Genomic DNA, 15000 nt, shown 5'->3' on the forward strand with positions numbered 1-15000 from the left:
GGAGGAGGAGTGGCTGTCGGTGAACTGCGGGCGCTCCGAGGGGCGATAGGGAATCACTAATGAGCGAACTCACCTCATCAAAGACGCGCTCGAGCTGACTAGAGAGAATGTGCGCGTGAGAGAGAGAGAGAGAGTGGTGAGTCTCCGTGTCTGCGTGTGGTATCTGCGCAAGGAAGAGCTCAGCGGCGCTAGGGGACAGAGAGCAAGAGAGGGCGGGAGAGAGCGAGAGAGAGCGAGAGAGAGGCAGACAGATACGAGACGAGACGCTGACCGCCGCGAAGCCGTGGGGCCCAGCCTGCCTCGAGCCGCGTCTCGAGCCAGTGTATTGATACTATGGGTTGTGTGGTGAACTCCACCGGGACAGAACTGCTCTTGCAACTGGAGGCGCTCAGATCTGCCGCTACTCAACTTCCCCAACTCTACCAACTCACGGAAAACGAAAAGGTCAGACAAGCCATTACATCCTCTGCGTGCGAGCTCTTAAATTTAGTCTGCAATAATAATAATAATAATAATAATAATAATAATAATAATTGTTTTGTTGTTTTGTGTAAACAAAGTCAGGTGACTCTTGTACCGGCATCCCACGGCCTGCAGTAGTTTAGTGACATGCTTCTAGGTTGTCACAACATAAGGCCGATAAAAGTCTCGGATGAAGTTTGTTCTTTCCTAGTATGCCTCTCTCTCTCTCTCCCTCTCCCCGTCTCTTTCTCTCTCTCAAACACAAACACGCACACACACAATCAGCCGCTAACTCTCACATACATTCTCTCTGCCATTCTATCTGTGTCTCTATTGTATCTTTGAATGACCGCTTGTTAGTTGGCGTGGAGCGCCCCCTTGAGGCTATATATTGAATTAAGGCTTTGCATCATAATGTTTCGCGATTGTTCTTGCTAAAATGCATCTTCACTGTTTCGTAGGTTATACATAAAATTGCATCCATAAATTAAGAATTCAATGACCACTATTCAAAATTGTTTTCATATGGGTGACAGGATAATAATTAATTCGTTTGGACAATTTATTTTACATCACCAAAACCTACAACCTGTCAATACTGTTGAATGCTTTAAAAATGTTTGATTTGCCACAAACGTTTGCACCCTAATTCAATGGATTGTAACCTGTTATTATCCTTGTCGCGGACCAGTTTCTGTTTTTGAAGCCAACTGATAAGGAGCCAGCACATGACATTTGAATGTGTGATATGACCATTTCATCTGATTCCGTGAACATCAACATTCTGTGAGGTCTACGGTCCAATATGCTACTGATATGCACACTGCTCAGAGACTGAGTTAACGTCTGCAAAAAGCCCGACCCCAAAGGATTCGTGCTCGGTGGAATATTACATGTAGTCTGGTTAATGTTCGGCCAAATTGTGGAATGCCAAATGTGTGTCATATACAAATGAATGCAAAACGCATCCGCACAGTGAGCGAATTTAGCTATTAGGCTAGTTTATTGTTGTTCACTCATTTTATTTGTTGTTCACTGATTTACAAATTCACAAATAGGAGAAGCATTTTTTTTATTTAATATTCCCGTGAAAATACTTTGCCGTCTCCATATTGAAGAAAGAGGATTTATCCGAGAACAAAAAATGGAACAAAATGTTGTCACTGGAAGTATTTATACTGACGTATCAATCTAAGTTTCCTCCAGAATGTAATTCCAGTAACGAATAAAACAAAATGAAAAATAAAAACACCCGAGGTTCTCCAGTAGGAATAGAGATGGACTCAAATACATTTTATTCTACAAGAAGGATAATTATGTATAATAAGCCATTTCTGCAAATAACAACAACAACAGCAAATGATAATAATACATTATTTTTTTGTCCTTGCGTTGAACGTTTCCATGTTTGCATTAAACTCAATATGTCTTCCTCTTTCTCATTTTTTGTCTCCTCCATTGTAGATATATTATAAAGCCATCAGAGATATCGAGGTCGGGGAGGAGCTGCTGGTGTATATGAAGGACGGCGTTTTTCCGGAAGGATCCATGGCCCCGAACCTGGAAGGTGAGGAGAATACATGTCAGTACAATTTTAAACAAACTCCAAACTTGTGCTGATGTGCCTCCATGTGCGGCAGACCTTTGCCAACACACTGCCCTCGAAATGGTAATTTCCCAGGAAGGTGAAAATAGCGTAAAACTATTCCCTTTTTTAACAGATTTAGAGTGTCGTTTGCCAGGAGTTCAAATAGCCTTGGTCGGTTAAACGTTGGTAGTTGTGTTAATGCATGAGAATTCAGGCCTTGTCGGGCTGAAACGGTATGTGCCAAAGACTGAAGAAAATATTTAGAGTCACAGCCAGCCGCCCGTTTAGGTCAATCGTGCTTTCGTATCGATGTGCAATACCTCAGTCTAAATAGACGATGCATTTATTTAACAAATTGATGTGCGAATTAAATCGCAATGGAGGTGAATGACTGAGTAACAGCGGTGGTCAGTTATTGGGCAAGGGCAACTTTAAATCATTTTTATAGCGTTCGCCAATTATTTATTGATTTCATAAAGGAATCTTGCAATTTTCAAAATGGTAAACGCAGTCTTTTTCTGTCAAGACCCACAGTGACCTTAACGATTTTGTTGAAAAGACAAAGTATAGACTTTCTGCTGGGCTGGGAGCAAAATCATGTCGTGGATACATAGAGGACCAGACGTTAGTGGACACCATAATTAAATCATGTTCCAGATAGTGTTCATTCTCTGCTGGAGGATGGTGGCTAGCGTAGGAGAAACAGTGATCTGGTTTCAGTAAGGGTGGTTGTCAGGTACACTGTTGTGTTGTGTTTTTCTTGATTTGGGTTGAATGGGGAAAGAGGGTCACGATTATGTGGACTTGTCATGGACTATAAAGAAGAACCCCGGCAGCTTGGGGTACTTGCCGGCCCCAGACATTTGGAAATATTCATATAATGTTTGCTCTAAAAGATATATACCCTCAGACCCCTCAGAGGCATTGAGACTGAGAGGGAGAGAGAAGGAGAGAGAGAGAGAGAGAGAGAGAGAGAGAGAGAGAAGGACCCCTCTGCTTTGAGTGAGGATTTGGTAAGGGTGAAGAGGGGACTTCCATGTCTTTTCATGAGACATACTGAGAAAGAATGGCAGACAGACAGACAGACAGACAGACAGAGAGAAAGAGAGAGAGAGGGAGAGTTGGTCTTTTCTCTCCTTTCCCCGCGGCTTATCGGTGCTGGAATTTGGAGTGGGGCTTGAGGAGCCTCCTGAGACCTCGCCCATGCTCACAGATTAACTGCTAAACTGCACATAATTGTGTTCCCCCCACTTCTGCGAGAGGGCTATTAGTCTCTCCTTTCTTTCTTCTCTCCCTCTCTCTTTCCCCCTCTCTCTCTCTCCCTCTCTTGCGCTCCACCTCTCGCTCCCTCTCTCCAACTATCCCGCATTCCTGTCCGTCTTGAGTGGGGGCTGATGGAACAGAAAGATAATGTGGCAAAATCATTTTTATTCAGCCCCCTCTTCTCTCTCTCTCTTTCTCTCTCTCTCTCTCTCTCTCTCTCCCCAGCTGCATTCCCTTCGCTATCACCCTTAGCAGTCAGCCAGAACTGTAATGGCTGCTGACTTCCAAACGATGCCTTAGTTGCGCCGCATTTTTAGGCTTCACATTTAAAAGTAAAAAAAAAAAAAACAGATCATTACACCACATGACCTAAAACCTTTCTGTTTTCCCTCCTGCCATCTCTCCCTCTCTTTCCTTCTTTCTTTCTTTCCCTCATTTGCTTTCTCCACTCCCCCCACCCTCACTACACACACACACACACACTGCCCATTTTTTATGGAACAGACTGGAAGTGTTATAAGGCATGTCATGAAGGCTCCATAAGTGCTGCGTAACATGTTTTTGGCGCGGTGTTTGGGCTGCTTCTGAGAGATGGGGTGGCGGGGGGAGGATGGCTGCAGACGGCCACGGGTCTCTAAGAGGAGAACGGAACATTAGCTCCCGCTGCTCTGGTCAAGGTGCTCCACAGCCCATGTGCACTACATGGACGGTGACCCTATAGGAGAGTGCGAGAGAGAGAGAGACTCTGTGTGTGTGTGTGTGTGTGTGTGTGTGTGTGTGTTTGCGTTTCTGATGTTTGGAGGCAACGGGTTTAATGCTTCACCAAGGATTTGACGGGCTGAGGTCCAGACATGTGGGGGTCACCCCCCCTCTACTCTAATGCCCCCCCCCCCCCCCATAAGTAAGCTGTGTCTGTATGGGTGTTAGGGGGTTAGACTGGGGGGGGGGGGGGGGGGGGGGGCAGCCATCCTCCCACTCAACTGTAAAAGCCATAAGTCAGCACTGCTTGTTGGGCTTGGCACCCGTTAGGAGAATACCGCCTTTAGAAAAGCCTCTTCCCCCCCTCCACCCCCCTTTCTTCTTTTATTCGTTTGACCTTGGTCATTAAAAAATACTGCGCAGGAAAAACAAAGGGCCGTCCAGGCTGCCTGGGAGGATGAGGTGGCCCCGTGCTCTGGGTGTGTGTGGTGAGCGCAGCACAGTGCGGCGTGGCGTGGCGTGGCGTGGCGTGGCGTGGCGTGGTGCAGCTGGAGCCATTTGCTGCCTTTGGGTCATTAGTGGCACGCAGTGAAAGCCTGACCCGCCGCTGCACGACTGGCTTCATAGATTTAATCATCATCATTATTATTATTGAGATTATTATTTCTGTCTGCTGATGATGTTTGGTGTTCTTTGGAGTGTGTGTGTGTGTGTGTGTGTGTGTGTGTGTGTGTGTGGCCGCATGCGAGGTAGCATGGCAGACACGGTCCTGAAAGAAATGTTCTTCTGAGTGCGTTTGAGTCATTTGAAAAGATTAAAAGCAATTTGTCTCTGGAAAATATTTGTGTTCCCCTCACTTCCTGACTTTGGATGACTTGCAGTTGCCTGCTTACGTTTCTTTTTATTCTTAAAGCAACAATGATTATGGTCCTTTTGATTTACAAAAGTGGTGATTAATTCATGAATCACAGCTGTATTTTTGTATTTATATGTATTGATAATAAATATGCTACTATACATTATAAATAGATGGACATTGGTCGTATGACATGTTAACTGATGTGTCTGTCTTTGTTTGTTTGTTTGTTTGTTTGTGTTGCTCAGACGAGCACATGTACCGCTGTGAGGAATGCGACGAGCTGTTCAACTCGGGCGTGGAGCTGCGTCGGCACCAGAAGTACCAGTGCGGCAGCGCCTCGTCTCTCTTCGACACGCTCAGCGGCGACGACTTCAAGCAGGAGAAGGACGACGACGAGACCGTCCACGAGTGCAAGGACTGCGAGAAAGTCTTTCCCAGCGAGTACAGGTGTGTGTAATGGACACACACACACACACACACACCAATACAGCGGAACACTTTGCATGTCACATTTCTTAATTTATGTGGTATTGAGTTAGATATATTATGAGGGTTTATTTGTTTTCATTAATAATAGTACACATTGATAAACAAGGCACTGCATTTAATCGTGTATATCTCTTTCTCTGTCCCTGTGTGTGTGTGTGTGTGTGTGTGTGTGTGTGTGTGTGTGTGTGTGTGTGTGTGTGTGTGTGTGTGTGTGTGTGTGTTGTGTTCCCCAGTCTGGGTCAGCATATGATTGTGCACACAGAGGAGAGGGAGTATAAGTGTGACCAGTGTCCCAAGGCCTTCAACTGGAAGTCCAACCTCATACGGCACCAGATGTCACACGACAGTGGCAAGCGCTTCGAATGTGAAAACTGTGATAAGGTACGGAGCCAGTTACCATGACAACACACACGCAAGCACTGACACTTCCTGAATGCCTTTTAGACTGCTGAAAAGAGTTTTTATTTTAAGCAGAACAATCATTACTGTTATTACTGTGTTTATTATTTTAGTCTGACACATGCAGAATTTCTGTTCTACTGAGTGTTTTAATCAGTTTAGCGAATCAAATGAAAATAACAAGTGCTAGCATTTATGTGTGCATTCTTCCCATCTGAGGTGCATAAACAGTGTCCTAGTCTACAAAGTGTCCTAGTCTACAAAGTGTCCTAGTCTACAAAGTGTCCTAGTCTACAAAATGTCCTAGTCTACAAAGTGTCCTAGTCTACAAAGTGTCCTAGTCTACAAAATGTCCTAGTCTACAAAATGTCCTAGTCTACAAAGTGTCCTAGTCTACAAAGTGTCCTAGTCTACAAAGTGTCCTAGTCTACAAAGTGTCCTAGTCTACAAAATGTCCTAGTCTACAAAGTGTCCTAGTCTACAAAGTGTCCTAGTCTACAAAGTGTCATAGCCTACAAAAGTCATGCTTCATTTTTGTGTTTACTTCTACCTTCTCTAATTTCAAATTATAGATCCCTAACCGTGCCCTCTCACCTGCGCAGGTGTTCACAGACCCCAGTAACCTGCAGCGCCACATCCGCTCGCAGCACGTAGGCGCGCGTGCCCACACGTGCCCCGAGTGTGGCAAGACCTTCGCCACGTCGTCGGGCCTCAAGCAGCACAAGCACATTCACAGCAGTGTCAAACCGTTCATCTGTAAGTCTCCACCATCAGCATCCTCTCTAAGATATCATTTCCCGTGTCCAAAGGCCTCCAGTCTTTCCTCAAACTCCCACGACAGTGACCTCTGTCGTGTTATAGGTCAGAGCAATCCTCAATGCAATTCTAGAGCAATTACTTTCTTATTTTTCTGTTGATTTTTTTTTGTTCTTGCTTTCTTTTCGTTCCCCCCCTCACCCCCCTTCTTTTGGTTGTCTTCAGTTTGCTTTTGTTTATTGTTTTTATTTGTTTGCCATTGTTCTTATTTTGTTTTGGTCGCCTTTTGCCCCCTTCCTCCTCCTCCTCCTCCTCCTCCTCCTCCTCCTCCTCCTCCTCCTCTTCCTCCTCCCCTCTTTCTTTGTTTTCCTCTTCTGTCTCTTCTTCATCACTCCTTCCTCCTTTTCCTTGTTCCTGGTTTAAGCCTTGGTTCTTAACACCTCCCACTCTATCCTTTGTTGATTTTGCTTGTGTGTGTGTGTGTGTGTGTGTGTGTGTGTGTGTGTGTGTGTGTGTGTGTGTGTGTGTGTGTGTGTGTGTGTGTGTGTGTATGTGTGTGTGTGTGTGTGTGTTTTCCTTTCTTGAGGGCCTCTAATTCCTTTTCTATGGCTCGGGCAGATTTGACATGTAAAGGTAAATGTCTCTGTCACAGCTGATCCTGTTTGATGGACGCTGAATCGATGCCATCTTCCTCTGTCTCATCCCGTCGCTCCCTCTCTTCCCTCTCTTCCCTCTCTTCTCTCGCTTTCTTACTACTTTTACGCTTTCTTTTTATTACCTGCTCTCTGCACTCTCACATGTTTGGTGTGACATATATGCATGCATATGTTTATATCCATGCATATGTGTTCAGATGTATGCATACTCCAAAGCAAATGTAGTTATGATTTTTTTAACCCTTTGATTAATCTGCTAATGTTGTAATAGTGTGTAATAGCAAAATAACAGTGTCAGCTGGTTTTCTGTTCTGCAGACTGACTTACCCATAGATTAGCCAGGAGCTAAGTGCTAAGCTAAGTCACAGTGCTAAGTGCTAAGCTAAGTGACAGCGCTAGAGCTTTGAATGAGAAACAGACTGTGCATGCTACAGTTAGACAGTGATACAGTGATATGTGATCATGTGATGTGTTCATGTATCACTTGTTGATGAAGCTTAGGAGGGTGGGATTCAGTCGATGAGGTTGAACTAACCGTAAGCGCTCCTGCTTCTTCTCCTCTCCTCTCCTCTCTTCTGCGGGCTGTGTCTAGGTGAAGTGTGTCACAAGTCGTACACGCAGTTCTCCAACCTGTGTCGGCACAAGCGCATGCACGCCGACTGCCGCACGCAGATCAAGTGCAAGGACTGCGGCCAGATGTTCAGCACCACCTCCTCGCTCAACAAGCACCGCCGCTTCTGCGAGGGCAAGAACCACTACACCCCGGGGGGCATGTTCTCCTCCGGCATCCCCCTCAGCTCCAGCCCTATCATGCCCAAGGCCAAAATGCACCCGGGCCTCAACCACGCCGGCCTGAACTTCGGAGACTACTTCCCGTCCCGAGCCCACCACGGCGGGCTGTCCTTCTCCCAGACGGCCCCGGCCTTCTCCGCGCTCGCGCACGGCTTCCCGGGCATCTTCCCGTCGCTGTACCCCCGCCCCCCGCTGCTGCCCCCGAGCTCACTGCTCAAACACATGGGCGGGCACCACCACGACGGGAAGCTGCCGCGGAGCCCGCTGGACGGCCCCCCGCTCTCGCTGGTCAACTCCCTGAGCAACAGCGCCGGCAACGGCGCCGCCGACAACAACGGGGAGGAGCGTGGCGAGGGCAAACACGAGCTGGCATTCGAGGCCAAGGGCAAGAGCAAGCTGAGCGACGCGTCGGACGCCAGCGACCTGGAGGACGTGAACACCACCAGCGGCACGGACCTGGACACCACCACGGGCGAGAACACGGCGTCGGGCTCGGAGCTGGACAGCGACGCGGAGGAGAGCGAGCGCGAGCGCGAGAAGAGAGAGCGCCGCAGGCAGCAGCGCCAGCAGCAGCAGCAGGAGGCGGAGCAGAGGGCCGCGGGGGGAGGAGGAGGGGCCAAGCAGGATGACCTCAGCAACAGCTCATTGGCTGTGCCTGGCTCCGCCCACCCCAACCCCGGCGCGGAGCGGCCCTTCCTGGCGCAGCATTCCTTCTTCCCGCCGCCGGACGAGCAGGCTCTGCCCCCGACCGGCGCCACCACCGACTCCATCAAAGCCATCGCCTCCATCGCGGAGAAGTACTTCGGGCCGGGCCTGATGGGCCTGCAGGAGAAGAAGATGGGCTCGCTGCCCTACCACTCCATGTTCCCCTTCCAGTTCCTGCCCAACTTCCCGCACTCGCTCTACCCGTTCACCGACCGCGCGCTCAACCCAAACATGTTCTTCAAGGCCGAGCCCAAATCGCCTCGCGAACAGCAACAGCAGCAGCAGCAGCAACAGCAGCAGCAGCAGCAGCAGCAGCATCTGCAGAAGATGGGCGGGGCCTCTGGGGCCGGGGGCCCTCCCACCACCCCGGGGGGCGGAGCCGAGTCTCCCTTCGACCTCACGACCAAGCCCAAGGAGGTGAAGCCCCCGGCTCCGCCCCCTGTGAGCAAGGCGGCCCCGCCCAGCAGCACGCCCCTCCTCTCGGGCGAGGAGCAGCCTCTGGACCTGAGCATCGGCAGCCGCAGCCGCGCCGGCCACAACGGAGGCCCGACGGCGCCCCCTAGCGACCAGCGCAAGAACCACATGTACGGCAGCAACAGCAGCGGCGGCGGCGGCGGCAGCAGTGGAGGTGGAGGAGGAGGGAAACACCCCAGCAAGGACGAGCTCCAGGGTCCTGGCCAATCACACGGCCTCCACCAGCACCCCCTGTCCCAGCACCAGGCCCCCCCACCCCAGCAGACCTCCCTCCACTACGCCAAGCCCTCGCCCTTCTTCATGGACCCAATCTACAGGTATTTCAACACGACTAGGTTTGTGCCTCTAATCATCTCAACTGTGATGAGTTGGGTTCAGTTAAGGCTAGGTTAAGTTAAGTTGAGCTGAGGTTGAGTTTGAAGTTGAATTGATGTGAATTGGGTTGAATTGATTTTAGCGGTGTTGAATTGAATTGAACCTTTATTTAGCTGATTTGACCTTAGTTTTACTTTTGAGTTCACTGAGTTGACCTGAATTGAATTGAAATGAAGGTCTCTGAGTTGGCTTGGCCTGTGTGATGAGTGAATGAACTTTGACCTCCGCTCGTACGTAACCCTTGGTGTTGCTGTCCCAGCAGGGTGGAGAAGAGGAAGCTGATTGACCCTGTGAGTGCACTGAAGGAGAAGTACCTGCGGCCCTCTCCCCTGCTCTTCCACCCTCAGGTAACACACTCACACACACACACACACACACACACAAAACACACACACACACACACACACACACAAAACACACACACACACACACACACACACACACTCACACACACACACACACACACACACACACACACTCACACACACACACTCACACACACACACACACAAAACACACACACACACACACACACACACACACACACTCACACACACACACACACACACACAAAACACACACACACACACACACACACTCACACACACACACTCACACACACACACACACACACACAAAACACACACACACACACACACACACTCACACACACACACACACACACACACACAAAACACACACACACACACACACACACACACACACACACACACACTCACCCAGCCTCCAGGTAAATCACACACATGCACACACACTAACACTAACTCTCACTGTCACACACTCACACACACACACACACAAAACACACACACACACACACTCACCCAGCCTCCTGGTAAATCACACATATGCACACACACTAACACTAACTCTCACTGTCACACACTCACACTCACACACACACACACACACACACACACACTCCCGAGCAGACACACACATATGCTTTCACACAGGGGATCCCATTACACTGCCATTTACCTGTCCTCCCGTGTGCTTCTGATACTTACCATCACATTAATTTATAGGGGCTGTTCTCTGTGCTCACTGTAAATGAATAGCACATGGGCCTGGGCGCGAGGAGGACAGGGCCATGATGATTTACTCTCACTCCCTCTGTCCACCGCTCCCTCTCTCTCTCTCCCTCTCTCTCTCTCTCTGTCTCTCTGTCTCTCTCCGTCTCTCCCTCTCCCTCTCTCTGTCTCTCTCTGTCTCCATCTCTCTCTCTCTGTCTCTCTCCGTCTCTCTCTGTCTCCATCTCTCTCTCCCTCTCTCTGTCTCTCTCTCCATCTCACTCTCCGTCTCTCCTTATCTCTCTCTCCATCTCTCTCTCCTTCTCTCTCTCCCTCTCTCTCTCCATCTCTCTCTCCGTCTCTCTCTCTCTCCATCTCTCTTTCCATATCTCTCTCCCTCTCTCTCCATCTCTCTCTCTCTCTCCCTATCTCTCTCTCCGTCTCTCTCTCCCTCGGTCTGTCTCTCCATCTCTCTTTTCCCCTGGGCCCCTGAGAGAGAAACTGACCCAGTGCAGGTCTAAGCTCTTCATTCCCAGCATTCAGTGCCTCACTAGGATGCCACATGCTCCAAGCAGTAGCCACACACACACACACACACACACACACACACACACACACACACACACACACACACACAGCAGCCACACACACACACACACACCGCTGCAACATGCTCCAAACAGCAGCCACACACACACACACACACACACAGCAGCCACACACACACACAAATAAAAAAAAAACGTGACGCTATGGTGGCCAAAAAAGCCGTGGTTCACAGCATTATCTCTGAGTCTTTGAAAAGCATCTCAGCACCCCCTCCTCCCTCCTCCACCTCCCTCCTCCCTCCTCCTCTGCGGCGGATTGTTTGTGAGGCCCGTCCAGCCCTATTCCCACCTTTGAGCTCCGATAACAATGATGATAGCATTATTAATAATGACCTTTTTCGAGCCGCGCCACTTCGCTCAGCTCCGCTCGGCTTCTGCTGCTGCTGTCCCACGCGGCGGCGGGGCCTAAACTTAGCCGCGGCATTGTCCCCCCCCCCCCCCCCCCCCCCCCCCCCTCGCTGCCGTGGCGAAGCGCGCCGCTAATAACTTCCCGTGCCGTTTCTCCCCTGGCCGGCCAGATAATGTCGCCGCGTCCATCAGCCGCTTCCTGTGTTTGTGTCCAGCAGAATGGCCCCTCTTGTTGGGAACCGCGCTATCTGACCTGGAGATCGGGGTCCCTATCAATGGTGCTCAGCAACAACTCAGCAGCAGCCCTCTCTCCCTGAACACACACACACACACACACACACACACACACACACACACACACACCACCCCTCATTTGGCCAACTGGGTGGCATAGGGACAGCTGGCATTCCTGAGGTCTTCGTGGGTGAGCGCCGTAGTGTAGATATGAAGATCCAGACGCTGCGCTGTGCTTGTTTTTGTGTTTGTGTTTGTGTTTACTGGCTTCGTTCTCGGCTTCCTTCCTTCTCCAGAGGCCTCCGCAACCTTCACTACGCTCTGTATGAATGTGAGTGTGTGTTTCTGTGTACGTGTGTGTGTGTGTGTGTGTGTGTGTGTGTGTGTGTACGTGTGTGTGTGTGTGTGTCCTTGTGTGCAAGCACGGATCTGAATTTCTCAGACAGATAGGAAACCAGAGAACTATCTATATCTCCTGGGAGGAAGCATCTTTGTGAGTGGAGCTGTTGTTTGTGTGCAGACAGGGGAGAGGAGAATTAGAGTGCAACGGATTCATTCAGAGTACCGTCAGTACTGACCTCACTGTTCAGAATCAGAGTACTGTCAGTACTGATCTCACTCTTCATCAGAATCAGATTACTGTAAGTGTGATTTCACTCTTCATCAGAATCAGATTACTGTAAGTGTGATTTCACTCTTCAGAATGAGATTACTGTCAGTGTGATCTCACTGTTGTGAATGGACTGGAAGTCCTCCTGCCGCTCCCTGATTGGTTACCTGTGTGGTTTCTATGAGAGGAAGCTTGTAATGTCACAGCGATGGCAAAGAGGCCGACGCCCCCCCCCCGATCCCAAGCTCTCCTCCGCCAAACAACAATGCCGCGGCCCAAATCGGTCCGATGACGGAATCGCGCGGTACCGCCGCTGCCACTAGACCCCAGCGCGGCGACGAATGACTTGAGCCAGTGTGTCTGTCTCCATGTCTCTGCCCCCCCACCCCCACCCCCACCCCGGCCGCTCACGTCCTTCCTGGGAGGCGCGCAGTAGAGCCTTTGTTCTGGGCGCGATCCGGGACACTGTATCAGCCAGGGCTATCTCAAACTATATTGTGTTCAGGGAGCCGGGTGGGGGGGGTGGGGGTGGGGGTTGATTCTGCTGTGAATGACCCAGTGAGGTGCTTCACTCAGGGCCCCAGGGGGGGGTGGACTGCATGGAGTTACGGACAGTAGCGCCGGGGGGGGGGGGGGGGTGAGGGGGAGACTGGTGACTGTAAACGTGCCACAGGTCAGTGGGGTGACTCGAAACAGCACAATCGAGACACGACCTCCTGATAGACAACTTCCTCTCTCTCCCCCTCCCATTCTCTCACTCTTGCTCCCTCTACTCGCTCCCCCCTCCCTCTCTCTCTATCCCTCCCTCTCTCTCTATCCCTCCCTCTCTCTCTCTCTATCCCTCTCTCTCTCTCTCTCTCTCTGTCTCTCTGTCTCCTGTGAGCGTTTCTTTTCCGTCCCATTCAGCGCTGGTGTGAGGTGAACTGGAGCCAGTAGGCAGCATTGTGTTGGGCAGGTATCCGGCTCCTCGCTCTCTGGAGTCAAACTCCACCATGACCCGACACTCCACACACTCACTCCATGTGTGTGAATGTGTGTGTGTGTGTGTGTGTGTGTGCGCGTGTTTGTCCTCTCTGGCTTTATACGTATGTATGTGTGTGTGTGTGTGTGTGTGTGTGTGTGTCTCTCCGCTCTTTCTCGGAAATGCCAGGCCATTGTGTGTTGAGTTCTCGCTAGCGGCCGCCGCGTCCCCTGCCAAGCTGAAGTGGAGCAGTTGGCCTCGTCTAACTCCCCCTGAGCTGAGAGCCGAGTGCTGAGTGCTGCTGCTGCTGCTGCCACCGCTGCTCTCCCTGACCCATAACTCAGCGCTGTCACCTCCAGACCATCAGGGTCACCATCAGGGTCACCGTCAGGGACACCATGACTCAGACCCAGGGCTTGGTGTCACCTGATCGGGGCCCCCTTCCTCTCACAGAGGGGCCCCTCCCTGACTCAGTCCCATGGAGTCACCTTAGCAGGGCTGCGCAGAGGAGAACGTGGGGCTTTGTTTGAAGTACGGGAACCTGGAGCAGGATATGGCTCACGCGTGAAATATAGATGAGCTCCGTCTTCTGGCACAGACAGGCAGATGGGCAGACAGATAAACGGACAGATGGATAGAGACAGGTAGACAGATGCAGGTCAGGATGTGGTCAGACAGACAGGTTAGCAGGTAGAGTGAGGACTACACGTAGAGAGACAGACAAACACATAAAAAACAAGTAGGCAAAACACACATACATACAGACAAACTAGACAATACACATGCAGTCAATCATACAGACATGCATATAGGAACTTATATAAACTTATAGAGTATATGAAGGAGGGTAGAAGCGTATGGAAGTGTCTCTCGTTCCTCCCTGGTGACCTCTGACCTCTGACCCCTCTGTGTGTGTGTCTCTTTCAGATGTCTGCGATGGAGAACATGACTGAGAAGCTGGAGAGCTTCGGAGCAGCACTGAAACTGGACGCGCCCAACTCCCTGCAGCACTCCTCACACCACCTCTTCAACTTCCGCTCACCCCCGCCCTCCCTCTCCGACGCCATCCTGCGCAAGGGCAAGGAGCGCTACACCTGCAGGTAGGTTCCCTCTCTCTATCTCTCTCTCTCTCTATCTCTCTCTTTCTCTCTCTCCCTCTATCTCTCTCTCTCTCTGCCTCCCTCTCTCTCCCCCTCTCTCTCTCTATCTCTTTATCTATCCCTCTCCCTCTCCCCCTCTCTCTCTCCTTCTATCTCTCTCTCTATCTGTCTATCTGTCTATCTGTCTATCTCTCTCTTCCTCTCTGTCTCTCTTTCTCTCTCTCTCCCTTTCTCTCCCTCTCTCCCTCTCTCTCTCTCCCTCACAAACACACGCACAAAATTCATATTTGTCCTAATTCATATTTGAATGTTTACGGGGTGTGAGTGTAACATGTACGGGTCACAAGGTGCAGAGGTGGCTGGACACAGTGAGTTTAACTCAAGCTTATATTCACACTTGGCCTCTTTTGCAGATACTGTGGGAAAATCTTCCCTCGATCGGCTAACCTTACCAGGCACTTACGGACACACACAGGGGAACAACCCTACAGGTAAGGCCTATCTTTCTCTCTATCACACACACACACACACACTCAAATATGCACACTTACAAACTTACAAGGATGCATTATATTCACACATAAAATA

General features: G+C 50.3%; 1 protein-coding gene across 9 annotated transcripts in view; it reads left to right on the top strand.

The window, feature by feature from the left end:
• Positions 1 to 17: 17 nt before the first annotated feature.
• Positions 18 to 15000, top strand: part of LOC105912013 (histone-lysine N-methyltransferase PRDM16) — a 28001-nt gene continuing 13018 nt past the window's right edge. Inside the window, exons 1-9 of one of the 9 annotated variants that reach the window (XM_031567036.2) lie at positions 18 to 444; positions 1927 to 2044; positions 5117 to 5318; positions 5594 to 5741; positions 6332 to 6620; positions 7764 to 9477; positions 9777 to 9864; positions 14240 to 14412; positions 14826 to 14903. In XM_031567036.2, the coding sequence (XP_031422896.1) occupies positions 334 to 444; positions 1927 to 2044; positions 5117 to 5318; positions 5594 to 5741; positions 6332 to 6620; positions 7764 to 9477; positions 9777 to 9864; positions 14240 to 14412; positions 14826 to 14903 (2921 nt within the window). In that variant the 5' untranslated portion in view covers positions 18 to 333. The remainder of the gene's footprint in view (positions 445 to 1926; positions 2045 to 5116; positions 5319 to 5593; positions 5742 to 6331; positions 6621 to 7763; positions 9478 to 9776; positions 9865 to 14239; positions 14413 to 14825; positions 14904 to 15000) is intronic. The other 8 variants (XM_031567038.2, XM_031567041.2, XM_031567039.2 and 5 more) reach the window with 8 other exon arrangements.

This window comes from Clupea harengus, chromosome 4 (genome assembly GCF_900700415.2).
Source record: "Clupea harengus chromosome 4, Ch_v2.0.2, whole genome shotgun sequence".
Lineage (NCBI taxonomy): Eukaryota > Metazoa > Chordata > Actinopteri > Clupeiformes > Clupeidae > Clupea > Clupea harengus.